The following is a 24,313-nucleotide window of genomic DNA, read 5'->3' on the forward strand; positions in this document are numbered from 1 at the left end:
AGGCTCGGCTAATCGTTTCCCTCCTCCAGACTTGTTTGTTTGTTTGCTTCCTCCCCTCGTGCTCCAGAGGCTCCTATCGGCACCCACACATCCCCTGGCTGCTGGAAGTCCATATTCCCTGGGAGGGACAGGACTAGAGGAAAAGCATCCTATGGACTGATGCCTGTTCATTCCTTTACAGTTAAAGCAATGCTTGAATAGATAGAGGAGATTAAAATGGTCCTTCCCACACTGTACAGGTCCCGCGTTGGATTTTCAGAGCCGTTCCCGAGTTCCTGAGCTCCTGCTGGACAAGGAATGTCTCTCTCAGGTGCTCAGTGTTCGTGTGTTAGGGGCTGGCTGGCACTGAATTCCCTGCAGATTTGCTCCTGACAAACCCCAATTCTTTCTGCAGGCACACACCGTGAGGCCACGCTGGTCCCACCAGCCTGACCAGGGGCAGAAGGAGCTCTCTGTGCAGTTCCCAGCCAGTTTTCACCCAGTTTGACTGGCACACACCACAGAAACCACCCCATCCCCGCACGTCCTTCCAGAAATCCCGACCAGCACAACTTCACTACAAGGAGTCACTTCAGGCTCTCGAATAAACACTGAGCCCACGAGTTTTGTCACAGCCCCAGCACCCTGATGCTCCAACACAGCTGCAGACCAGTTCTCCTCCCACTCCCTGACCTTCAGCTTACCAAACACAGGAAATTATCACCCTAAGAGAGGGAAAAACCAGCACTCCCAGCACCTGGGAAAGGCCAGGAGCATCATGAGGAGGGCACAGACAGTGACAGTCCCTCCTGCCCCCAGGGGCTGGCAAGGAGAGGGTGCTCACGGCCACAGCCCTGCTGAGAGCCGGCTCCAGAGGCTGTTGCTCCATCCGTTGGCTGCTCAACTTGAAAAGGAAATATTTCTTCCCCTTTGGGAAAGCTCCAGAGGAGCGTGGCTGCAACACACATCAACCCCATTTCAAATGGCTGAAGAATACAATAGGCAGCGGTACAAACTGCCACCCCCCGGGGCCGGGAATGCCAGTAAGCAATCCCTTAAAAACACTGGATTTTTGGGAAAAGAGACAGAGCTGCTCATGCTCCTGGACAGCCAGATGCCAGTCCCACAACAGTCTTCCCCAGGCAGTTTGCTTTGCCATGGTGGCTCCAGCTGTGGGGAGTCCCAGGAGGAATCCTTGAATGCCTCGGGTGTTTGAGTTTCGTGTTTTAATGGGGAATCTCACATAAGCCATAATCATCTTGAAGGACACAAGAAAACACCCTATTAACACATTAGTGACAGAACTCATCTCAAAGCAAAGATGCACAGAGTCAGGAGAGTGAAAACCATTTTTCCTAGGAAGACCCAGGCAAGGCTGAGGTGAGTGAGCAGCCTCCTGCTGCCTCCTGCAACCAGGTCTGTGTTTAAAGAAGAAAAAAAACCCCAAACCCCCACAAGGAAAGGAGCATTCACTTCTCTCAAAATTGCTCATGATTTTACAAAGGCAAACCTGGTAATGCCTCCCAGTTCTTTGGGTTTCATAGCATCTTCTAATCAAAGCATTTCCACACTCATTAAGGTGAGGGAAAAACAGGGCTCCCAAGTGCCACAGAATGGAACACACTTCCCTCTTCTAAGGACCTGTTGATAAGGAGGAACAGAACTGATTTTTTTCCCCTTTTTCTCCCCCCTTTTACTGCTTGGTCTGGAACAAGCTCGACCACCTCAGGGCAACAGAGAAAGAACACAGAACAGCCCTGGAGAGGGGCTGGGTCAGCCCTGCTGGATTCTCCCACAGCCCAGCCAGGAGCTCAGTATTCCAGAGGGTGGATTTTAGGCAGGACACTGCTGCAGGGAGCAGAGGGGACTGCCATTGTCCCACAGCCACACAACCCCAGCTGGGAAGGAGCACATCAAACAGAAAGGAAGATACAAGGAGAGAAACAGGAAGAGTTGAGAGCAGCTGTGTGGCTCCTGCTCCCCAAGAGAGATGAAGGTTAAGGCGGCAGCGCTGCTTGCTTTGGCCTGATAGAGGCACATCTGATAACACTTCCTGACCCACGAGAGGGGCCTTGGAAGGGGCCTGAGCAAGACAAAAGAGCACCAGGGAAAAAGGGACTTCAAAGCTGCTCCTTCCCATGGCACTGCACAGCCCCAGGGACTCCGGCAGCAGCAGCAAGTCCCTTCTCCTGCTCTTTATGAAGCGTGTCCAAGTGGCCTTTGCTCCGCGTCACACAAATATTAAAGGGAATCACCTGGACAAACACAGGTGGGAATCTCACCACAGCCATCCCAGCTCAGCCCTGCACGATCCCCAGGGAGCAGCACCTGGAAAAGCCCGGTTCCAACAGGTGCAATGATGGTTTAGAACAAAGCAGTACTGCACATCTGCAGGATTTGGGATATGCCCATAACTGACCTGTGGTCAGGACTGCAGGAGTCCAAAACACCTGGCAAGGTCAGAGAGATCTGCTCAGGACCGAGAAAGCAAGGCAGGAAAGCTCTTTCCGTACTTGTGACTTCCACACCCAAAGTCATCATTCCAAGACTCCTGAGCTGAAGACAAGCCATCCCCAGAAGAAAAGCAAAATGTGGGCTGCAGGTTCACAAGGGTATCTCCCCTTCCTTGGACACAGCCAGGGAATCTTTGTGCCAGGAAGGGGCCAGGCAGCAGCTCCAGCTGTGGGAGGGGTTTGCAAAGCCTCCCTGCAGGAGCAGATATCTCTTCCATCTATCTCAAAGGAAGTGAGGTGTTGGGGAGACATAAAAACTCAACAGGCTTTGCTGTTCTCAGCAAAGCAGGGACCAAGGGGAGTGTGAGTGTGCATTGTTGGGCTCGGAGGCGTGGGGATCGTGGGCCACATCCCAGCAGGAATGCTGAGAGGGCTGCAGACACTGCAGGCCATTCAACACAAATGCTCCTCTGGCACAAAAGGCAAAAAAGAGAAAAATGAAATCAATCATGAAGCCCACAAAAGCCAATTTCCCAACAGAAATAAACTGCTGATGATGTCCCTCCAGCCGCTCCCGGGATGCACCGGGCTGCAGCAGTGATCAGCACGGATCGGCACGGAGCAGAACCGGCTCAGCTCTGAGTATCCCACCCTGGGGGCAACCACAGGATCCAGGCTGTGTCTGCAGACAACCCAGGAGCAGCTGGGATAAACCATTCAAGAGAAAGGGCAGGAAGAGGGAAACAAACAAACTAGCAGGATCATGCCCCATTCCAGCAGACTTGCGCAAAGTAAATTGACAGAACTGCTCCCAAACAGCCAGGAATGAGAAAATTCTAGGAATCCCTAGTACTTGGATGGTGAAAAGCCAAATAAAATAAGAGATTGTTTCACAAGGAAAAAGAAATCCTTTCTGCTCATCCCATTAATTGCAGAGTTCAAAAAGGCATGAGGTTGATCCCGGCATCACCCAGCTACGCCATGGGCTTGGAACTCGGTCTGAATCGCGAGGAACATTTCTGAGATTCCCACTGAAACACGATGTCATTGTGGCGACAGTCACTGTCTCAGGAGGCCAGGCCAGATCCTCTCCAAAGCTCAGCCTGCACGAGCTGCTAGGAAAAGGAGTATTAACCCTACAGAGCCCCCAGCACTGGTGCATGCCCTGCGCTGTCCCAAGCTGCTCCACACAGCAGCTCTGGCTCTCCTGGACGCATGGACTCGGAGGACAAGGCTTGGGAAAGCGGCAGCTGGCCCAGGGAAAGAGCAGAGGAACACACAGATCCCAGCATCAGCAACGAGATGGATTTCCCTGGTGCTCTGAGGGAAGCCGGCTATTCCCAAAACACTGGCTCCCCGTGTTTTCCTGCAAGTCACTGCTGTGGATGTTGCCGTGTTCCTGCCATTGCTGCCAGCCCCCAAGCCCTGGAGCTGTCCCAGAGCAGTGTCCAAGCTGAAGGGGAGGTGGGATGATGCCCACCATGGAGGGAACGCCAGAGCCTTGGCCCGCAGGAGCTGATCCTGCTCCTGTCCTCCTCCCCAGCCCAGCTGTCAGCACATGGGCCCATCCTCCCGCATTCCTCCTGTCAGCCCATTGTTCTAATCCTTGGAAATATTTTATTAAGTCACCCCACTTCACCCACTCAGCAGTGTCTCACAGAGAAACAAGTGGAAACTCTCCGATGGCGCCACGGGAAAAGAAAAGGAAGGTGAATAACAGCCTGAAGGATTAAGGGAGCAGCTCCCAAGCGGTGTGAGCAAAGGGCAGCCGGGACACAGACAAAGGCATCGGAAACACGGCTGGGAATCTTGGTGGCACAGCAACCCCAAAACCAGCTGAGCTGCTGGGTTTCAGAATGGCTCCAAAAAAGGCAGTGGAGACCAAGGAGTACTTGACACGTTGGTAACGTGGAAAAACAAAATAAAATAAATCCAGGCGGATCACGCGGGGTAAGAGCAGAGTGAGAAAAGTTCTGGCTCAGCCCTGACACCTGGAGTGTTGAACTAGACTGCAGCCTGCCTTCCCAACTCCCTGAGGGTACACGGCCAGCATTCCCAAAACCAGGAGAGTGCCAGGCAGGGACAAAGCTCACCCGCAATGGAAAAGTGGGGGCAAAAACTTCAGGATCACCCTTCTTGCCCCCATCTTTTCCAAGCAGGATGGTGTTGCAGAGGGAAGCAGACAGCTGGCGTTCAGGATGGTTTGCAGGGCTGGGAGGGAGATGCCAAGCCACGGGCAGCAGTCTCCGCTGGGATGCGAGCGTTGGACACGGTCGGATGTGACCATTTGGATGGCAGACAGAACAAACAAGGAACCTGGCAGCATTCTGGGAAATCTGAATGGGACATCTTGTCCCACTCCCTGTATTTCTGGCTGACTCGGTCCCTGATATGAAGGTTTCCTTCACCAGCAATTCTTGCAGCAAGGATTTCTTCAAGAAACTAAAATTTTCAGATAGGGAAGACAAGCCTGAGAGAAGAGGAGAGCCCTGACCCCAGATAAACCTAAACAACTGATGGATGTGGTGTGCACCCTAATCTGTCTGAATCTGTGCTTATTTTTGTGCACTGGTGACGTGATTCTTCATCGAGGATTTAAATGCTGCAAAGGGATGTGTAAATGTTTGGGAAAAAACCACAGTGCTCTCAGGAAATAATTTCAACACTCTTCTTTAGAAGTAAAACCAGGCCTAGGAAGGTGTTCTGTCCATTCCCCATTCCCAAAACATCTTAGGAGCACTTGCCAGGCAGAGCACAGCTCGGATTTGTATGAGAAATGCCTGACTCACAGATCTTGGCAGACAATTATCAAAGATTAAGATATTTAAAATCAAGAGGCATTTGAAACCAAAATATTGTTCTGACCCAGCTCTAACACATAAATAAACAGTGAGCACACTGGCCTTTTACAGGAACAAGTGCTCTGTGCACAGCCAGCACCTCTGATAACAGGGCCTCGTGGTTTGGGTTCTGCCAAACTGCTGAGGTATCACGGAAGGAAAAAAAGACCCAAAAATATTTAGATACAATTCCAAAAGAGTCTGATCATCACCTCTTCAATTTGGCAGCTCTCCTGCTGTTGCTCTACCTACATCCAAGTAAAATCCTCATATTTCTCAACTTCGAGTCCGCAACGGTTTCCTGGAAAGGCCAGATCTTAAATAAGTGTCAAATAAGTGAATGTTTCCTCATCTCCAGTGGCCCTGGAACATCCACACACAGCCCACCACAAAATGTAAAGGGCTAATTACACCTTCCTGAGCTTCCAGGGTCACACCTCCAGGCTGAGAGCTCCCGAGGGCCGGGGGCTGGGCCGGTGCCTCCCCATTGTACGGAGCACGCTAAGGCAGGATGCTGCCGCCGGCCAGGATGTGATTCAACGTCCTGTTTTGAACACTTCATGAAGTCAGCAACTTTTGCCCCGAGATCTCCCACCAGCTCCACGGGACACAATCAATCTGCAGCCTGCAGGACTTGTCAAGGCTGTAAAGAGCTGCTGTCCCCACAAATAAATCCTCAAGGCAGCTGCCCCTGTGTTCCCCCCCGCCCTGAGCGCCTGCCCAGCACCGTGAACACGGCCCTGGATACAAGGTGTTCACTCAGTGCTGCTCCAGCAAAACGTGCTCCTAAATCCCTAAAGAAACCCAGGATCAAGGTGTAAAAAGATCATTTTGGTGCACTAAAATATACATTAAATATAATACACATCACATATGTAATACATCGCACACATTAAATATACATTAAGTGTATAAAATATATGTATATGTGATATAAGATACAACGGTGTCTGCCACAGGGATGGATGATCATGGAATTATTTAGGTTAGAAAAGACTTCCAAGATCAACTCCCGCTGTTCCTGCAGCTCTGCCAAGGCCACCACTAAACCGTGTCCCCAAGTGCCACATCCACGCAGCTTTTCAATTCCTCCAGGGATGAGGACTCCACCACTCCCCTGGGAAGCCTGTTCCAGTGCTTGACAACTCTTCCCATGAAGGAATTTTCCCTGATATCCAATCTAATCCTGGTGTTGCTCTGTTAAGAGTTTGTCTGCACCAATAATTCTCTGTCATGGATCACTGATCTGTAAACGTACACAAGCCCAACACTTAAAACCTCAACCTCCCACATGCTCTTTCCAGCCCTTAAAATTCGGTTTAGAGGTGCCAAACAAGAACAATTCTTTCCACAACCATCCAGGCTTGATCAGAGCCTGGAGATAACCAACTTCCAGGCCCTTCCACAGTGTCCAACCTCCACCTCCCTGCAGAAGGTACCTGAAAACATTCACCCTGCATTCAAGCCGTGATTGGAAAGCCAATAATGGCAAAGATCACAGAATGACTGGCTAAACAAACCTATTTATATTTGTAACTAAAACCAGTGATTATCTTGCTGCGTTTGCCAACCACATCTGAGAAACAGCCAACACTCACAGAGCGATTTGGGCTGTACAACATCTCCTCTGCCTCGCTGTGACCGAGCCAGCACACGGCCGAGACTGAGAATCAACTGGGTCACACCAAAACGGTAAAACTGCACATCCAGCCCTGTGCCAGAGCAGGCAGCTGGGAAAGAGCTGGGCTCTGCTCTGCCTCCTCCTTGATAGCATCTCCTGGGAGTTTGCTGGGAGCTGGAGCAGCAGGATCTGGGGCTGAGATAAAGCCACAGGCACCGCACGCACACACGAGGCTTGCAGGGAACTCGATCTCAGAGAACTTAAGGCTGTGCTTAAGTCTAGGCTAACACGTCCTCCCACGGGCTTGGCCTAGCCTTAACAGCAGTTATACAAAGATTTGGATGAGCTGTGGGTGCGCTGCACCATCAGGGGAAAAAGGGATCAAGGCACAGCATCTCCCTGATGGTTATCCAGGAGGGAAGGTTTGGGCAGACACTGATAACACAGCTCAGACGTGCAGCTCCGGCTGCACTGAGCCCAACTGGGCTCTCAGATCTCTTTACTTTTCCTTCTGCTCGGAGTCTTTACCCACAGGGAGAAATACAGGCTCCTGGGAAGAGTGTGGATGTTACGTTGTTGAAGCTTCCACATTTTTGGTAACAGAGAAAAAAGATGATTAAAAGCAGATTAAGGTCTAAGAAAACGCAGATAGCATTATCTTTGAAAACAAAGCTGAACCTAGAGCACGTCCCCTTGGGCTGTGCTGGGGTAGAAGCTGTTCCAGGGAGAAAGAAAAGCATTTTGGAATGACAGGAACCATAAGGCAGGATGATCAGGGAGCAGCAAGACGTGGCTGGGTGCAAAACCATGACACAGACCTGCTCCTCCAAGAAAACAATCACATGGCTTGTGGAACCAGATCCAACTGTGCAACCTCAAACGAAAATCCCGGAATGTTTCGGAATGAACAAAAATAATTTGTTCAGCAGGCAGATGAATACATTATGTCATAAATGTGTACTAGCACAGCCATCCTGTATTGATGAAACACAGCTTGAGCTGGCAGCACGCTGGGGACACATTTCCAACAATCCTTCCTTCTCCCTCTCCGTTAGATCTCCAGGGTCTGCAGAGCCAGGGGCCGGACTGCTGACCCCTGTGCTCAGGGCACGTGTGACAAAGCCCAGCTGTCACCAAGGCTAGACCAGGGCCGAACGAGGCACAAACACCAGCACAGGCCATCCTGCAGGGATTTTTCAGAGGAGAAGCAGTGCAGTGAAGTTGAACAATTCTGCCACCCCCTGGGCACCGGGCAGAGTCTCAGCGGATTGATCCAGAGAAGGGAAGGGGACGGGATCGACCCACCGAACAGCAGCTCCATTTATCATCTGTGTTGTTTCTGCACGTTTCCTGCAGCTCTTGGCAGCGTTTCCCCCTGAGGACAGCAGAGGCTGTGCATGACAGGCATCTGATTCTCGAGGTCTGTCTGGCTATTTAATTACCAGATTCTTATCCTGACAGTCGTATACGGAACAGCAGCCCCAGGAGACCGAAGGACAGAGGAAGCTCGTAGGATCTCAGTGTCCAACGTCAGTGCTGCAGCATTTTTCAACAGCCAGGAGAAAAGCATCAGCCTTTAAGCCTGGTCTAAGTGCATCTACACTGCTGGTGGCTCTGGTCAGGACTGGATGCACATGCCTGGCTTGCAAAGAGGCCAGACAGACTAAAGGTGGTCACAGATCTAAGGATCTCACCAGGACTTTTTTGTATAGAGAGAACAATTGCAGTGAAGAGGATGAAGCTATATGTTCTCTTTCAGCACAGAACTGCATATCCAAAAGAGGAGGCTGCCATCCTGCTTAGTTACACGTTACTGTTTAATACCACATGGGGGAAAGCACAAGAATTAGGGCTCTGTGGCTGCTCATGGCTTCAGCAGGTTCCTCCTGGGGCCTTGCACTGTACAAGGAGCAGAGGAAGGAATCCTGAATTTTGATATAATCAATACAAAATCCATTCCCCACAAAGCCAGCTCTCAAACGGCATTACAGACAGGCATGAAATGCCCATACACAGGAGAGCACACAGAGCAGACACACAGCACCTCTGTCTGCAACCCATGTGCGTGCAGACAGGACAGACACGGCATTCCAGGCCTCCCAGCCAGGAGACACCACCCCAGCACACAGAAACAAAAAAGTCCAACCATTTCCTTCTCTGTCCACAGGCAGCCCTGCTTTCTGCTCTGACTTCACGTGCAGGGCAAACACAGCCCAAGCAGCAGCACGAGCGGCTTTGCTTTTCCTGAACCCAGGAGAACGAAAGCAGGAAGGAAGGACACAGAGAAGAGACTGAGTGCTGAACCACTGCTGTGCCTTTACACTTCTCCCCTGGGCTGTGGTTTACAGGTTAGAGGGTAAGAGCTGCCTGCAAGAGCCAGGCTTAGAGTGAGCTATCCACAGCATTACTCAGAGCCCCATTAGCCAGGGCTCTGGCACATGAGCTTGTGTCACCACTTTGGATCTGCACAGTGTCAGCAAGAGGAGCCTCTCTCTTCTCTGGCAGGACAGCTCAGCCCTTTCTTGCCCTCACATGAACACAGCAGCGCTGCAGGACCCCGAGGAGGCAAATTCCTGGTAGTTAATACCGAGGAATGAGCAGAGCTCTCTCCTCCCCACCCTGGGAGCACAGCCCCCTTCCCCTCAGGGAGCAGCAGCAGAGCCAGAGATGCTGTGATAACATTAAAGTGCTGTGGCCAGAGCTGACCAGTAATTTTCCAGTGTCTTCCCACCAGGGGAAAAAGGATCACAAGCTCTCTTTTATTCTTTCAGCTTGTTAAATGCTCATCTCAAAAATGATGAGGGAGAGAGCATCCCCATGTTCAGCTCTCTGCAGACCAGGCCATCCCCTCCAGGCAAGGCACAGGCTGGGGATCTCTGCGGGATCAGGACTCGGGACCAGGACTCGACGCTTGGCAGACAATTAACAGCTGAAACGTGTTTAGAGCCCAAAAGCTCTGCTTACCTCACATTAAGTCTGCGCTCTTCATCACTGCCGACCTCCGCCTGAGGGGAAAAAAGGATACAAGAGAGTCACATGCTGTTTCCACATTACACCTTTAAACAAAATCCCAGCTCCAACAGGGTGTGAGGGGCTGTTTCCCGCCGGGTTTTCCTTCCCCAGGCCGGGGATAAATGAGACTCCCTAGTCCTTCATGCCACCAGCAGCCGGCGCCGGGTGACAAAGGGGCTCACGGGGATTTTAAAGCTATTAGATCCTAATCCTGCAAGCTGGTCCTGGAGCGCAGAGCGCTTTGCAGAGCGCCAACTCCCGACGTCACCGGAGCGCACACCTCGCTCCCACCGCGCACACACACGTGAGGGCGGCCGCCACGGCTGGGCACAAAGAACTGCGGTCCGGGCTGTCCCGAGCACAGGGACACAGCCACAGGCGCTCCCTGCGACCGTCCCAGCTCCAGGGCTCACACCGGCAGGACAAGGAGGCCATCTCCACCTGGAGGCTGGCACACGTGTCCCCAGGCTAGGACAGTGCACGGCCTCGGCCTTCCTGGGGAACACGCTGCTTTGGTGGCAGGCGTGGATTAAAACGGGCATTTCTGCACCGGGCACTGGTGGAAAGTGCTCCTGGAAGCAAACCTGGCTGCTCAGGGGACACTTCACTTTATTAAAGAGAAGTGTGACCTCAGCCCGCTTCCAAAACCAGGCATTTTCACAGAGTCGTGCTTTCCAGTCATCCCCTTCGACTTCTCAAGTAGCTTCTAGACAAAATTCCTCATTAAAGAAAGCAGAGTTGGGGCTAAATGCATCCAGAGCTGACCAAAAAAAAAAAAAAAAAACAAACACCAAAAACCCAACAAAAAAAAGAAACCAAAACAACAGGGTCTACGATAGTTCTGCTTTGGTCCTGCGTGAGTACACAGAGAAAGGGCTGGGAGCATCCCCTTGGAGAGCAGGGCTGTGCTGGGGAGAAGACTTGGACCCAAAAAGCAAAGCAGGGACCTGAGAGGAAATCCTTCACACTCTCAGCACACCAGATCCTGACTGCTGGAGGGACACAAGCCTTGAAGGAATCAGGCTCCATCAGTGCTGACACCTGGGGAACATCCAGGTATTTCCTACAGCATTGCTCAAAACACACATTAAATAAGGGTCCCCGTAAGAGTTACTTGTTTCCAGGTGGTTTCGTACAAGTTAAAAATAAGCAAACTGTATAATTTCAAGTGTTCAAGACTGGAGCTTTGGAGGGGTGAGGGCGCCTGGATCGCTCCCCATCCTCTGGAGTTAGAACTTGGGAGGCTGGAGGGCACAGGAGCTGCTCTGCTGACAATCTGTGAGAACCGAGTAAAGCCAGCAGAAAAGAATCCTGCAAACGCAAGAGCAGAGGCCGGATATTGGAGCTGTGGCCATTTGGAGGAAGGGAGATGCACAAGGCTGTCCCGACTGGCCCAGCAGAGGGTGAGGAGCATACCATGGCTATTTTTAGTCTGTTTACAGTGCAGAGCTGGGCTGCAGGCAGGGCCCCAGAGCACCCCGAGTCCCAGTGCCCCCACTGGCAGAACCCCCAGCCCTGGGAAGGTCTGGCAGGTTTGGGACCTTGGCAGAGTCACCCTCCTGTTTGTTTGGGGCTGTCACGTAGCAACAAAGGGGAGAAAAAACTTTTTTTTCCTTTTTAAACAAACGTGGATGTGAGGATGATGACTCTTGGATGTCGTCAGCTGGGGCTCAGCAGCAGGGCTGGCCCTGGAGCTGCTGAGGGCTCCTCTCCTGCAGGAGCTGAGCTGTTCCCAAAGCTGACTTTCCCTGAATTTTCTACTAAGAACCGCAGGAAAACCCAAGCAAGGCAGCCACGCCGAGCCCTCCTGCCCCGTCCTGCTCAGAGCACCCCTCAGAGCCGGCAGGGTTTGGGGTGCACCACACACTGGGGGGATGCTGTGGAGCTGCAGCTGGCTCATCCCACCACGGCCAGACCCCACCAGCCACTGCCACGTCCCTCCCTGGGGACTCTGCTGAGCGTGGCCACTCTGAAGGACCACAGGGAGCGGGAGGCGTGTGGAAGGGAGACGCACAAGCAGTGAAAGTTTGCGAGCGCGTGTGAACCACTCTCTCCTAAGAATTTATGGCCCGCTATGTCAAGGCAGCAGCATCCATTTTATAAATTCCTTTGGGCTCGTGAGTTAGGAGAGGCCACAGTAGCAGAGTCACAATTAGCAAGGGAGTGTGGTCATCATTTCCCATTAAAATATCTTCTAGCAATTATTCAGCTAAAAGGCCCAATGAACCCTGATTTTCCTTGCAGGAAGGATCCTAAAAGAACAGGAGCAGGCTGGCACTTTTTGATGGGATTTTTCTTTAAATTAACTTTGCAAAAACAACACGCTGAATCTGGAAATTGTAATTTTATGGTATTTCATGCCAGAAGAGACCATGCTAACAGGACTCAGTGTCTTCCTCTGGGAGCCACCACAGCACACCTGAGCTGAGCAGAAGTGCCCTGCCATGGACAACACCTGGCAGCAAATCCGGGGCAGCATTTTTGGGAGGAAAATGGGGAGTTGAATGGTCACCCCACAGAAAATACAATCAGCAGCTCTGATACAAAGCAATGCCTAAGACAGAGGAACATGGCAAGGCCTGCTTTGACTCCTCTCACACCTGCACCAGTTAAATCCAGTCTAATTCCACTGCCTGCTCTGGGGTTACAACTCGTTTTCACCTCCCTAGATTGGGCAGCCACTAGGTCTTGTTTAAGACTCTGTCTAAACCAGATGCCACAAAATTCCTGCTGAAGACTCCTTTGAACAGCGCAACTCACATCTCCAAGTTCCTCGACTGGCAGAGCGTGGCTCAAACTGGGTCCCTGCAGCCAGGGACCCCCTGCAGCCCCTCGGAGAACCTGGGAGCTTTGTGGCTCCCCCCTCCTGCTCCCCCCTCAGACCAGCTAATCGGGGGAGTCACAGGGACCTGACAGGTGACAAATAGGATTGTTTACCTGGCAGGAGTGGGGACAGAGCGGAGCCAAGAGCAGTGAACATCAAAGGAAAGAAGCGTGGGGGGAGAGGGATGCACGGGGAGGATGTGCAGAGAAACACCAGGCCCAGCTTTGAAGGTCACAAAAGAGATGGGTTAGGAGGGAAAGAGGCAAGAAGAAAGAGAAACTGGAGGTGCAGCTGTGTTTGGATGGCACATGGGAGCTGTGGGGTGGGGAAAGCAGAAGCCCAAGGCCGGGCAGAGGCAGGAGAGGGAATTTCTGGTGCACAGGAGTGGAGGGGACGTGCAGCAGGGCTGGGACATGCAGAGTGCCAGGCCAGCAGGACACGGATGGCACCATGGGGCAGGTGAAGTGGCAGGTACAGGTCCTGGAGCAGCAGAGCTGGGAGAAGGAGAGGGCAGCAGCACGGTGGAGGCTGTGCCACAGTGAGGAGTGGCACAGGTATGGGGTGGAGCAGGATGAGAGCTGCTTCTGGAGGATTAACAATGGTCACCTTGGGGAAGGGCTGGCGTGAGCTCCCTGAGGGGCAGCAGCTGCAGCAGATGTGGGGAGAGGTGGTGCCATGGCAGGGACAGAGGAATAACACAGGGCAAAGCAGAGCATCCCTGGGGCAGGGGGTGGTGGCGGCTCTGGGATGCCAAGCAGGGACAAGGTCTAGGGCCAGCACAGCTGCTCCTCTGCCTAGAGATTTACCTGGCAAGAGAGGTGGAGCAGGCTGCCCCAGGGTTTAGGGAGCTCAGGCTCCCTCCCAGCTGAGGGTTGGAATGGGGGATACCCACGGGGGAATGGGGCTGTGTGTGGGGGGGGGACAGCAGGACAGACCCAGGCCTGGCTCAGCCTGGCAGCATCGGGAACCATGGGAAGAAGGGACTGGGATGGCCGGGGGCTGTGAGGGGCTCAGCTGGGCCAGGGGTGGTGTGGGATGTGAGGCTCAGGGCCACGGGGCTGCAGTGGGAGGAAGGCTGCGGATAAATGGCTATGGGTGACCAGGGGGCTGTAGGGCTGAGAGCCACGAGGGACCAGCGCCTGTGAAGGGCATGAAACCAGGGGCTGGGGAGACTGAGAGGGCTGAGCTGGTGCCAGGGGGCTGTCGGAAGTCAGGCCAAGGGGACTGCGAGGGGATGAAGACAGGGGACAAGCGGCAGTGGAGGGCCAAGGGACCGCGAGAGGGTGGAACCAGGGTCTGGAGGGGGAAAGCTGTGAAGGGCCAGAGCCGTGAGGCCGCGACCATGAGGGACGTTGGTCTGTGATGATGATAGAGCCAGGTGTGCTGGGGGGGGCTGTAGGGGTCTGTCCCCAAGCGGGGCCTCACCCCGCTCCTCCCCGCTCCCCATCCGCCGCTCCCGGGGCTCACGCTCCCCTTCCCTCTCCGTCCCTGCCCACCCCGTCACCGCTCACCTCGCTCGTGCTGGCCGAGGAGGCGGCGCTGGGGGTCGGCGAGCGCTGCAGGGTGACCAGCGCCATGGCTGCAGCTGCGGGGCCGCGGCCGCCTCCCCCTCACGCCGGGAAGGGGCGGCGCCGGGGCGGGGCCTGCGAGGGAAAGGGCGGGGACTGGAAGGGGCGTGGGCTCGCTTTATGGGCGGGGTTTGCGGTGGTGGGCGTGGCCTCACTGCCCGTCCCGCCCCAACATCGCGTCCCATCCCATCCCATTCCATGAGTGCGACACGTTCCGCTAGCCCAGGCGGCTCCGAACCCCGTCCGGCCTGGCCTGGGACACCTCCACCGATGGGGCAGTCACAGCTTCTCTGGGCAATCTGTGCCAGAGCCTCCCTGGCCTCACAAGGAGGATTTTCTTCCCAATATTCAATCTAACCCTACTCTTTGTCAGTGTGAAGCCATTCCCCCTTGGTCTGTCACTCCAGGCCCTTGGAAAGAGTCAGTCTCAATTTTTCCACCAGGCTGCTGGAAGGCCACAATTAGATCCACCTGCAGCCGTCTCTTTTCCAGGCTGAACAATCCTGATTCCCTCAGCCTGTCCTCCTACTCAAAAACTGAGCCAGAAGCACTCAATTTTTCCAGATCCCGCAGAAATCTTGCGTTCAGGATACAACTGGATGTGACATTAGTGCTCTGCTCTAGTTGGCAAGATGGTGATCAGTCAAAGGTTGACCTCAGTGGTCTTTTCCAATCTAAGCGATTCAGCAAATCCAGACGCCGGGAAGTCATGGAATCATTGCTATTGGAAAAGACCTCCAAGACCATGCCCACTAACCACATTCCTGTGTCCTGGTCCGCCAGTGGTCACCATGGAGACAAGTGGCAGGGATGGCGTTTTGCCACCCATGGTGGTGACCCCGTTTTCCATGACTCCGGGGCCACCTGCCAGTGGCATCACGTGGGAACTCCACCTCCCTGGGGCGAGAGCAGACTTTGGCCCTGCTGCTCTGGACACTCAGACCTTGCCCTGCTGGGCTCTAACAACAACTCTGACTCTGAAGCCTCTGGACACGGCAGTGACTGCTCCGGGGACCCCACGCTCCGCAGGTAAACTAGTGGAAGACGGATATTCCCATTATTTTTTGGCAGATCCTCCTCATCTGGTGCTGCAGGGGCAGCTGGGGTGAGTCCCTGTCCGTTTTGGAGGAGGTGGCCCTGGTTTCTGAGGGTTAGAAAACCATGGCAGATGGGAAGCAGCTCCCGCTGCGCCGTTCCAATGACTCATCCCTCCATCCCAAATGTCAGTCCCGCTGTGGTCACAGCAGAGATGCTGGACTTCACCTTGTCCAAAAACACACTGTGGGCTGGAATTTATTCCTGCTCCCAGAACCAGCCAAGGATCTGCACCCCCAGCCCTGCCCCAAACTGTGCACTCCCTGCACAGGCAGTGACCACAGGGCGTTTCCAAGGCAGGAAAGCGCTGTCAGCAGGGAACCGGAGGATGGAGAGGGGCTGCAGCTCTGTCCAGCTCTGTCTCCTCAGTTTAGGAAGGACATTTAGATGCTTGAGCACATCCAAAGGGGGGCAACAAGGCTGGTGAGGGGCTTTGAACACAAACCCTGCGAGGGGCAGCTGAGGGAGCTGGGGTTGTTCAGCCTGGAGAAAAGGAGACTCAGGGGTGAACTTACCACTCTCCACAACTCCCTGAAGGGTGGCTGCAGTTGGTCTCTTTCTCCAGGCAGCAACTGACAGAACCAGAGGACACAGCGTTAAGCTGAACCAAGGGAAATACAGGTTGGATATTAGGAAAAAGTTTTTTTACGGTTGTCTGCCAGGGTAGGTGGTGGAGTCACCATCCCTGGACGTGTTTAAACAAAAACTGGATGTGGCACTCAGTGCCATGGTTTAGGTGAGACGTTAGGGTTGGGTTGGACTTGATGATCTTGAAGGTCTCATTGAGCCTGGTGATTCTGCGATTGATTCTGCAATTGATTCTGCGATTGATTCTGTGATTCTGTGATCTGCAGCCAGAATTTACCCACAGCCATTCTCCCAGCCGTGCCCAGAAGGGTTTGGGGTGGTGGCACAGCCACCCTCCCGCGCAGCCCAGAGGGTGACAGTGGTGTGAGGATCCAACCTTGCCCTCATCACACCTGGAAAACGCCTGCTGCTTTCCATCTTTTTTATCCGTGCCCACCTCTTGCCTCCACCCCATGGCAGTGGCTGGGAAGGGCTGTGAGCTGCTCCGAGCAGGGCTGGGTCACTGGGAATGGGGTTCCACAGTGTTCCTTGGGAGATGGAGCTGTGCTGGGTGCTCCAGCATCTCCCTGGCTGCTCAGCCTGTGCCCGGTGGGATGCAGAGGAGGATCCCGAGGCTGTGCCACCCTGAGCCAGGGCAGGACACACCTGGAGCTCCTTGTGCCAGGTGAGGAGTGCAGCCATGGCAGCCGAGCTGCAGCTTTTCTGCTGGCACAGCCGGGGTGGAGACACATTTCCCAGCCACTGAGAGGAACCACAACGCCCCATCCATGACTCCAGCGCCTGGTCAGAGCTTGAGGAGGACCAAGCTTTACAAGAAAAGCACGCAGACGCGCCATGAGGACCTCAGCCCTTCGCTGCTGCTCTGGCAGTGGAGCTGAGGCTCCTGCAGGAGCTGATGTTCCCCCGTGGTGTTCCCAGCTTGTCCAGCAGCCCCGGCACTGCCTGTGGAGCCCTCATTCCTAGCAGGAGCCAGAGCCATGCGCGTAGCCATCATCGGGGCCGGGGTGATCGGGCTCTCCAGCGCCCTGTGCATCCACGAGCAGTTCCACGGCCTGGTGCCTTCCCTGGAGCTGGAGGTCTACGCTGACCGCTTCACCCCCCACACCACCAGCGACGGGGCGGCCGGGCTGTGGCAGCCCTACCTGAGTGACCACGGAAACCTGCAGGAGACGTAAGGCAGGAGGAGGAGGATGGTGCCGCGTCCCTCTCCCTGTGCCCTGGCACAGCTCCGTGGGGCTGGCAGAGCCACCACAGTCCCATTCTCACCACAGGCTCTGGAATAAAGAGACGTTCGATTACCTCCTGGGGCACATGCACTCCCCAGCAGGCAAGGAAATGGGACTTTTCCTCATTTCTGGCTACAACCTGTTCACGGAGCCGGTGCCGGTAAGGAGCAGGTCACAGCCAGGGCTGAGAAGGGCTCCAGCTCCAGCAGCTGCCTGAGGTGGGAGGGGCTGCGCTTCTTCCCGGCCACTGCTTCCCGATATTTCCAAGTTTGCCTTGTGCCAGTGCCTGGGATGTGGTGTTTTCCGTGCTCCCGAGGCAATATTGGTGTGGGGAAGGGCCGAGCCCTAGGAGGGTGGGAGTGACAGAGCCTCTCCGGCTGTGCTGGCAGCTGCACACCCACCTGTGTCCCTCTGGGACGGGCTGTGTCCCACGATCCCCCTACACCTTCTGTCCCACGGTGATCCCGGTTCATTAATGATCCCAGAACTCTTTCTCTGCTCTAGGACCCATCCTGGAAGAACATTGTCCTGGGATTCAGGAACCTGACACCCAAAGAACTCGAACTCTTCCCTGGTTACAGGTATTTTTCAGTCTGCTTTTTTCAGACTGTCCTCAGGTAGGGCAGTCCTGGATACCTCCTGAATACAGGACAAGGAACTCCAGGCGTAGAAATGTCCTCACTTCTTTAAAACTGCTTCCCTTAAAATAAGTAAGAAACAGCTCAAATGGCCAAAAAAGCATCAAGCCAGCACAGAAACCATTCCAGCTCCTCTCTTACCTCACCCAGTGTCAAAATGGGGGAGGAAACCAGAAGGTGTTTTATGCTGTAAAAAGAGAGGAAAAATCATGCACTCATGTGAAGAGGGTCCCAGGGGGAATTGGGGTTCCAGATCCGCAGGAGCTGGCAGGAATTTGGGGCAGGAAGCTCCTGTAGGTCCTCACAGCTCCTCTCCTCCTGTTTCAGCTATGGCTGGTTCAACACGGCGCTGATGCTGGAGGGCAGGAGTTACCTGCCCTGGCTCACCAACAGGTGAGTGCAGCTGCTCCTGTTTCCTCTGGCTGCAGGTGTGGATTTTCACCCTGCACATCGGGATAGGGTTGGCAGAGATGAATCCCCAGGAAGCAGGGAAGAGGGTCTGGAATTCCTGTTCATTGCCCCTAACAGAGAGCCCAGGACTGGGGTTTTTTTTCATGACAAAAATGAAAGTATTTGGATACTTTGGCTTTGGAAGAATTCGGGGCTTGATTTTGTTCCTGTAATTTCTAACGCTGAGCTGGTGTCCTGGTATCGAACATTTGCTTTTAATTTGCCAGTAACAAATGAACTTGTGCTTCCCAGGCTGACGCAGAGGGGAGTGAAGTTTTTCCATAGGAAGGTTGAGTCTTTCCAGGAGGTGAGTGGGGAAGTGGAGCCAGGGCAGAGGGGGCACAGCCACACCCCAGGGTGGAGAAGCAGCATCCAGCAGGCAGGTGCTGCTCCGGGATATTCCTTGGCATGAGCGATGGGAACAGCAGTAAGACTATGCCAAGATCCAGGAAATAAATTCTACCAGGAAAAATAAAGGGTCCTGGGTATTGAGGGATGGTTGACAGAGGACAGGGTAGAGCATTTATCCAGCATGGATTGGCAGCTTTCCCTGGAACGGCTTGGTGGCACACATGGGGTGTCAGCAGGAGCTGGCTGGGGAAGCTGCGCCCTGGATCTGGCCCTTATGGTTTATCCATTTCCTGACTGTTGGGAAGAGCACTTGGCTCGTTTGGAAGCAGGAATGTTGTGCCTCTGTGGCAGCACCCCCTGTGTGCTGCTCCCAGCCGCGTCCCTCTCTCCTCAGCTGTTTTCCCAGGGGGTGGACGTGGTGCTGAACTGCAGCGGGATGCGCGCGGGGGACCTGCAGCCCGACCCGCAGCTGCAGCCCGGCCGGGGCCAGATCATCAAGGTGAGCTGGGGCAGGCCTGGGGGCTTCCCAAAAACCATGAGGAGTGTCTGTGCCCTCTGGGGAAAACCGTGGGCTCGTGGCTGGATCCACACTGGGATCAGCTCCTGATTCCCAGCAAACACTGTGAAACCAACCAGGATCCCATTCAGCTTTCGGAATGCCCTCGGTCTCCAGCCTGTTTCTCCATAGGGTGAGGGCTGGGGGAGGTCAGAGGCACAATGCTGATAATAAAAAGACATCAAATCTTTGGGAGGAGACGGTGATTATTTGGAGAAACACAGGCGAGTAGGAAGCTCCTCCCTACCTGCACTCCTGTCTTCCCATCTTCCCAGGGAAGCCAGCACAGGGAACAGAGCTAAGGGAGGGTCCCATTTCTGGACCCTCATGTCCCTCCTGCTGCGCCCTAAGCCTGGCACCCACTCTCCAGCTCTGACCTCCTCCCCTCCATCTCCCAGGTCCTGGCCCCATGGGTGAAGCATTTCATCATCACTCACAACCTGAAATCCGGGATCTACAACTCGCCCTACGTCATCCCGGGGTAGGTGACGATGGCTGAGGTGGGGCTGGTTGGCACCGGTGACATTCCTCTGTCAGTGTCCCCAAAGCCTCATCTGGGACCTGGCTCCTGCTGGTGTCTGCCAGGCCTGGCTTCATCCCTGGTGCTTTTCTTGGCTGTGTGGGAGGAGAGCAGAAGGACGTGGGCAGCAAAGCGAGGGAGCTCCCAGTCGGCACAGAGAGCACCCTGCACCACGGTGCTTCCGTGTCCTGTCCTCTTCCAAGGACCAGATCCCACCAAAGCAAACCCAATCCTGGCCAACTCCCCAGAACAGCCAAACACTGACAGTGGAGTGGATATTTTGGGGGAGATCTTTTGTTTTCACATCTACAGCCATCTTTATTATCAACGGTGTGGACCAAACCGTGGTGCAGCAGCTCAGGGTGGGGAAAGGCACTGCTCCATGCTCCCATAAAAACAGGGCAGGAATTCTTTTACTTCAACAAACTGTGCCCTGAGCTGCTGGTGAGCCTGAGGGCATCTCACTGGGTTTATCACAGAATCATGGAATGTCCTGAGCTGGAAGGATTGAGTCCAACTCCTGGCCCTGCCTAGGGAGCTACACCATGGGATAAATAAATCCATCTGCTGTTCATTCCAGCTCTGCTTTATCCCAAGGGCCTGCAATGACTCTGCTCTGGCAATGGAGAGGGGTCTTGAAGCTGGAATTTGAATGATGCATCTCTGGCACTTCCTATTGTCCTAATATTTCAGGCTCAGGCAGTAAGCCAGGATGCAGACAGGAGCTCTGCAGGCTCACAGCACCCATGCAGCATGTTCTGAGTGATTCCTGATCACGGTCCCGGGCACAGATGAATTCCTCTGCCTGTGCTTGTTTTAGCTCGAGCTGTCAGAGCTGGGCACCAGGCTGGTCCCAAAGGAAGAGCTGGACCCAGTGCTCACGTGGAGGACACCCCTTCCCTGCTGGAGAGCTCAGCCCTGGAGGGTCCTTCCTTTTGCTTTTGTGCTTCCCAACAATCAAGCAAGGCTTTGGAAGGGCCCAGCCAATAGAGACCCCTCCAGGCCCCCCTGAGCCTTAACCTGCCTCTTGTCCTCCGTTAGTCCACAGGAGTCTGGGGCAGCAGCAGCGCCCATCTGTTCTCTGTGCTCCCCTCCAGAGCCATCCTGTTCCTTCCAGCTCTTCCCGAGGCAGGCAGGAGCAGACCTGTTTGATAAGGATGGAATTATCTGTCTGCTTTGCCCAGACAAGGAAGGGCTGACAGGATTTAATGAGTGACTTGCCCACGAGCAGGCACCGCTCTCTGCCTGCTCTCTGCCGCTCTCTGCCTGTGTGGGAGTTTCTCACACAGGAATATTTGGCAGGCTCAGGGCGTAGCGGGATCCAACATCACACTCACACAGTGTCCCTCCGCGTGGTGGCCCCACAGGGGACAGCTGGGGACAAGTCACCACCGTGTGTCTGCTTTGGCTCCCGGTGCAGGAGCGAGTTCACGGTCCTGGGAGGGATTTACCAGCACGGAAACTGGAGCGAGGAGAACAGCGCCAAGGATCGCAAATTCATCTGGGACAGCTGCTGCCGGCTGCTCCCGGCTCTCCAGGTGGGTGACCCGACTGCCAGCGTGGGGCACGGGGACATGGGGGGCTCGGGATGCAGGAATGGGAGCTGGGACAAACCACAGGATGTTTCCATGAGTTGAGGTTTCTGTGTGTCCATCGCGGACACCTGGGGCTTTTCCACCAGGCTGAGGGACAGGCAGGGCTGGGGCTGGCGCTGAGGCAAGGTTTGTAGGGAATAATAATTCCTCATGTAGCTGGTAAAAAATAGAACCAGGGCTTTGGGAGGTTCCAGCCCTTTGGTTATGGTGTCTCCACACCTTTAGAGAAGGGTTGTGTGGGGTGAGGCTGGGTTGTGTCCGCTCCCAGTGCTGCTGCTCTTCCCTGGATTAGCAGGAAAGGTGGCGTGGGGCTTTGGCACAGGGATTTGCCTCAGCTCCAGGCTGGCACTGCCATCCCAAACTGTTCTGCCTGGAGCTGCTGCAGGATGGGGAACCCCCTGTCCCAGCTCATCTCGGGGCTCACCTGGTGCTGTGAGGTTTTCCTGCTGGGGTTCCAGGGAATGCTGTGCAGTGCTGACGTGCTTTGGCTTCCAGAAGGCGAAGATCGTAGATGAGTGGAGCGGCCTGAGACCGGCACGGCCCTCGGTCCGCCTGGAGCGGGAGAGCATCCGCCTCGGGAATCTCCAGGGAGAGGTACCCGCACAGCCCCGGGGGCTGAGTGTCATTAGTGACCGTGTTAATTGTGCCCCATCACCGTGCCCGGGGCAGGGATAAACAAGGCCACGATCATCTCTCTTCATCTCCCCACTAACAGCAAAGGGAATTTCGAGCCCAGGGATCAATGTCAGAGCTTCTGAAACAAATTCTTGATGTAGCTGCCCCATCCCTGCAAGTGCTCAGGGATCGGTTGGACAGGGCTTGGAGCAGCCTGGGCTAGTAGGAGACGTCCCTGCTCACAGCAGGGATGGGACAAGACAGGCTTCGAGATTCCCCCCAGACTCCTGGGATTGTGTTTCTCTCCCCCAGGTGATTCACAACTACGGCCACGGCGGGTTCGGGATCACCATCCACTGGGGCTGTGCCACGGCAGCAGCGCGGCTCTTCGGGAGCATCCTGCAGGAGAAGCAGCGGCTGGCCACCACCCCCCCAGGGCCCCGCCTGTGAGCACCTGCTCCCCTGGCATGTGTGACAACAGCATAGGAATCACAGCAGAAGGATGGGCACAGCACAGGGATACACACACGGGCTGCTCGACCCCGCTCCAGCTCTGGCTCTCGGCGTCTCATCTCCAGCTCGCTGCCCGTTTCCAAATGGCTCCACTCCCTTCACAACCTGCCCGGAGGCTTTCAAATATGGACTAATTATCCGTGGCAAAGTGCACCAAGAGCTGTCTGGGATCGAGCTGCGAAGGGCAGGCTGGGTTCAGCTGAACGGACCTGAAACGGAGCTGGGGACACCTGAGGTCTCTGCTGGCTGCTCCAACACCCAGTGTGTAATTAGATTTACAGGCTCCCCCCAGGAGGCTAAAGCTCCTTAGTAGGAAGAAGCTCTGAGGCTCCCAGGGAAGTAACAGCAGTTCTGGGAGCGTGTGCCTGGGATACAGAAGTTTTCCTCACATTCCTGCCAGGACAAAGCTCGGCCCCGCAGCACCTGCTTAGTGTAGCTGGCACCAGACAGCAGCACTTGCCTAAAATGGCCTTTCCAAACGATGTTTTAGCAACAAAAGCAACTTGTTCCAGCCCTGGGGGCTTGCCAGACTCTATATATAGCGGAGAGCATAAGAAAATAGCTCATCTTGTCCCTAAAACTCCCACAGGCCCCTCAGCTTCCCACTTCTCCCAGCTGTGGGACACAGCTCACAGAAAGGGCCTGGCTTGGGAAAGTTTGTGCCTCTCAGAGGAGGAGCAGGACTTTTTGGGGCGTTCGGGGACGCTGTTGGGGACCCAACACACCGTTCTGAAGATACAGCCTGGCCGATTTTCCCATGCCATGTGTCTTTCCTGCTTTCCAAACCAATCCCAGACAGGTTTGTTTAACGGGATGGTCAGGGAGCCTCAAATGCAAAGGCTGTTCTGAGCCCAGCACGGTGCCTGGCTCAGTCTCCCTTGTGGATAATCCAAGTGTTCCTCATTCATCCGTGAGGCAGCTCCTGTCTCCCGATGACTCCGTGTCCCAGGAATAGCTCAGCAGCATCCCCGTGCTGGGCTTGGCAAACACAGCTGGGCAGGGGAAATTGGGAGCCACTGCCATGGCCAGTGGGTCCAAGGAATTCCCAGCTTCCCTGGAAATGCTGCAGTCACTGGGTGAAATCAGGAAAAGGAAAACAAAAGCTGGAGAAAATTCCGCGCTGATTAATGCTGAACTCGAGGGTCTGTGATCCCACCTCAGGAAAAGCCACTCAGGGGAACTGGATCCTCCTCCGTTTCACTTATTGCAAAAATGGGACATTCAGGAGCACATTCTCTGCTGTAAGCCCAGCCCCACTCCGGTGATTTTGGGAAAAATCCGCTGGACAAACAGGGCTGTAGGGAATCCTTGTACACCTGGCAACAAGCAGCTGATTCTTGTGATCTCAGAGCCTGCAGGAGCCACTGCCCCGTGATCTCATGTGGCCTCTTGGCAAACAGGACTGGGCTGTTCTGTGATTTTATTTCCAGGTTAATTCTGTTTGTTTTCTAAAGGGCTCCATTTAATCTGTGTGACCAATAAAGGGAATGTTCAAATCTCTGGTGCGTGATGCCTCTTCCTCTCAGTGATGGCACGGGAAGGGCCTCAAATGCTGATTCCATAGGAATGTCCCAGGAGATCATCATTCCACGTCTCCACACGCATTTTTCCTAAGCATTTCGTCCTGGAGGAGCAGGAGCCATCACTCCAGATTCCGAGCAGACCAGGGAACCTGGAATATCACCGTGTGAAGGTCTGTGGTTGCCAACAGTCGCCAGGGCATTAGGAACTCACAGAAATCACAGAATTGTGGATTTGGATGGGAAGGGACCTTGGAGATCATCCAGTCCCACCACCCTGTCAGGGCAGGGACACCTTCAACTATCCCAGGTTTCTCCAAGCCCCATCCAACCTGGGGCACTTCCAGGG

The 24,313-nt window shown here is 54.5% G+C and overlaps 2 protein-coding genes across 10 annotated transcripts in view; one reads left to right on the forward strand and one right to left on the reverse strand.

Moving 5' to 3' along the window:
• Window positions 1-14,327, reverse strand: part of SSH1 (slingshot protein phosphatase 1) — a 30,927-nt gene extending 16,600 nt beyond the window's left edge. For 2 of the 3 annotated variants that reach the window (XR_005703369.2, XM_040080755.2), the window contains exons 1-2: window positions 14,241-14,327; window positions 9,858-9,898 (exon numbers count right to left, since the gene is read on the reverse strand). Coding sequence is in view for 1 of the 3 variants with exons in the window: in XM_040080755.2 (XP_039936689.1) it covers window positions 9,858-9,898; window positions 14,241-14,306 (107 nt within the window). In the remaining 2 variants the exon portion in view is untranslated. Of the gene's footprint in view, window positions 1-9,857; window positions 9,899-14,240 lie in introns of those variants that run through there. The other variant, XM_058422826.1, reaches the window with a different exon arrangement.
• An 886-nt stretch (window positions 14,328-15,213) lies between these two features.
• DAO (D-amino acid oxidase) lies at window positions 15,214-23,943 on the forward strand. 7 transcript variants are annotated; one of them, XM_040080866.2, is made up of 11 exons: window positions 15,214-15,326; window positions 16,899-17,151; window positions 17,252-17,366; window positions 17,711-17,787; window positions 18,172-18,237; window positions 18,547-18,601; window positions 19,040-19,144; window positions 19,600-19,682; window positions 21,142-21,259; window positions 21,812-21,910; window positions 22,244-23,943. In XM_040080866.2, the coding sequence occupies exons 2-11, from the start codon at window positions 16,958-16,960 to the stop codon at window positions 22,379-22,381; spliced, it is 1,050 nt and encodes a 349-aa protein (XP_039936800.1). In that variant the 5' UTR covers window positions 15,214-15,326; window positions 16,899-16,957; the 3' UTR covers window positions 22,382-23,943. The 7 variants fall into 7 exon arrangements, 5 of the variants coding, with proteins under 5 accessions (XP_039936800.1, XP_039936799.1, XP_058278805.1 ...); XR_005703376.2 differs by having other exon boundaries at window positions 15,216-15,326; window positions 21,089-21,259; window positions 22,244-22,381; XR_005703378.2 differs by having other exon boundaries at window positions 15,216-15,326; window positions 21,775-21,910; window positions 22,244-22,381.
• Window positions 23,944-24,313: the final 370 nt, after the last annotated feature.

The sequence above is a fragment of the Hirundo rustica genome, chromosome 17, assembly GCF_015227805.2.
Source record: "Hirundo rustica isolate bHirRus1 chromosome 17, bHirRus1.pri.v3, whole genome shotgun sequence".
Classification (NCBI taxonomy): domain Eukaryota; kingdom Metazoa; phylum Chordata; class Aves; order Passeriformes; family Hirundinidae; genus Hirundo; species Hirundo rustica.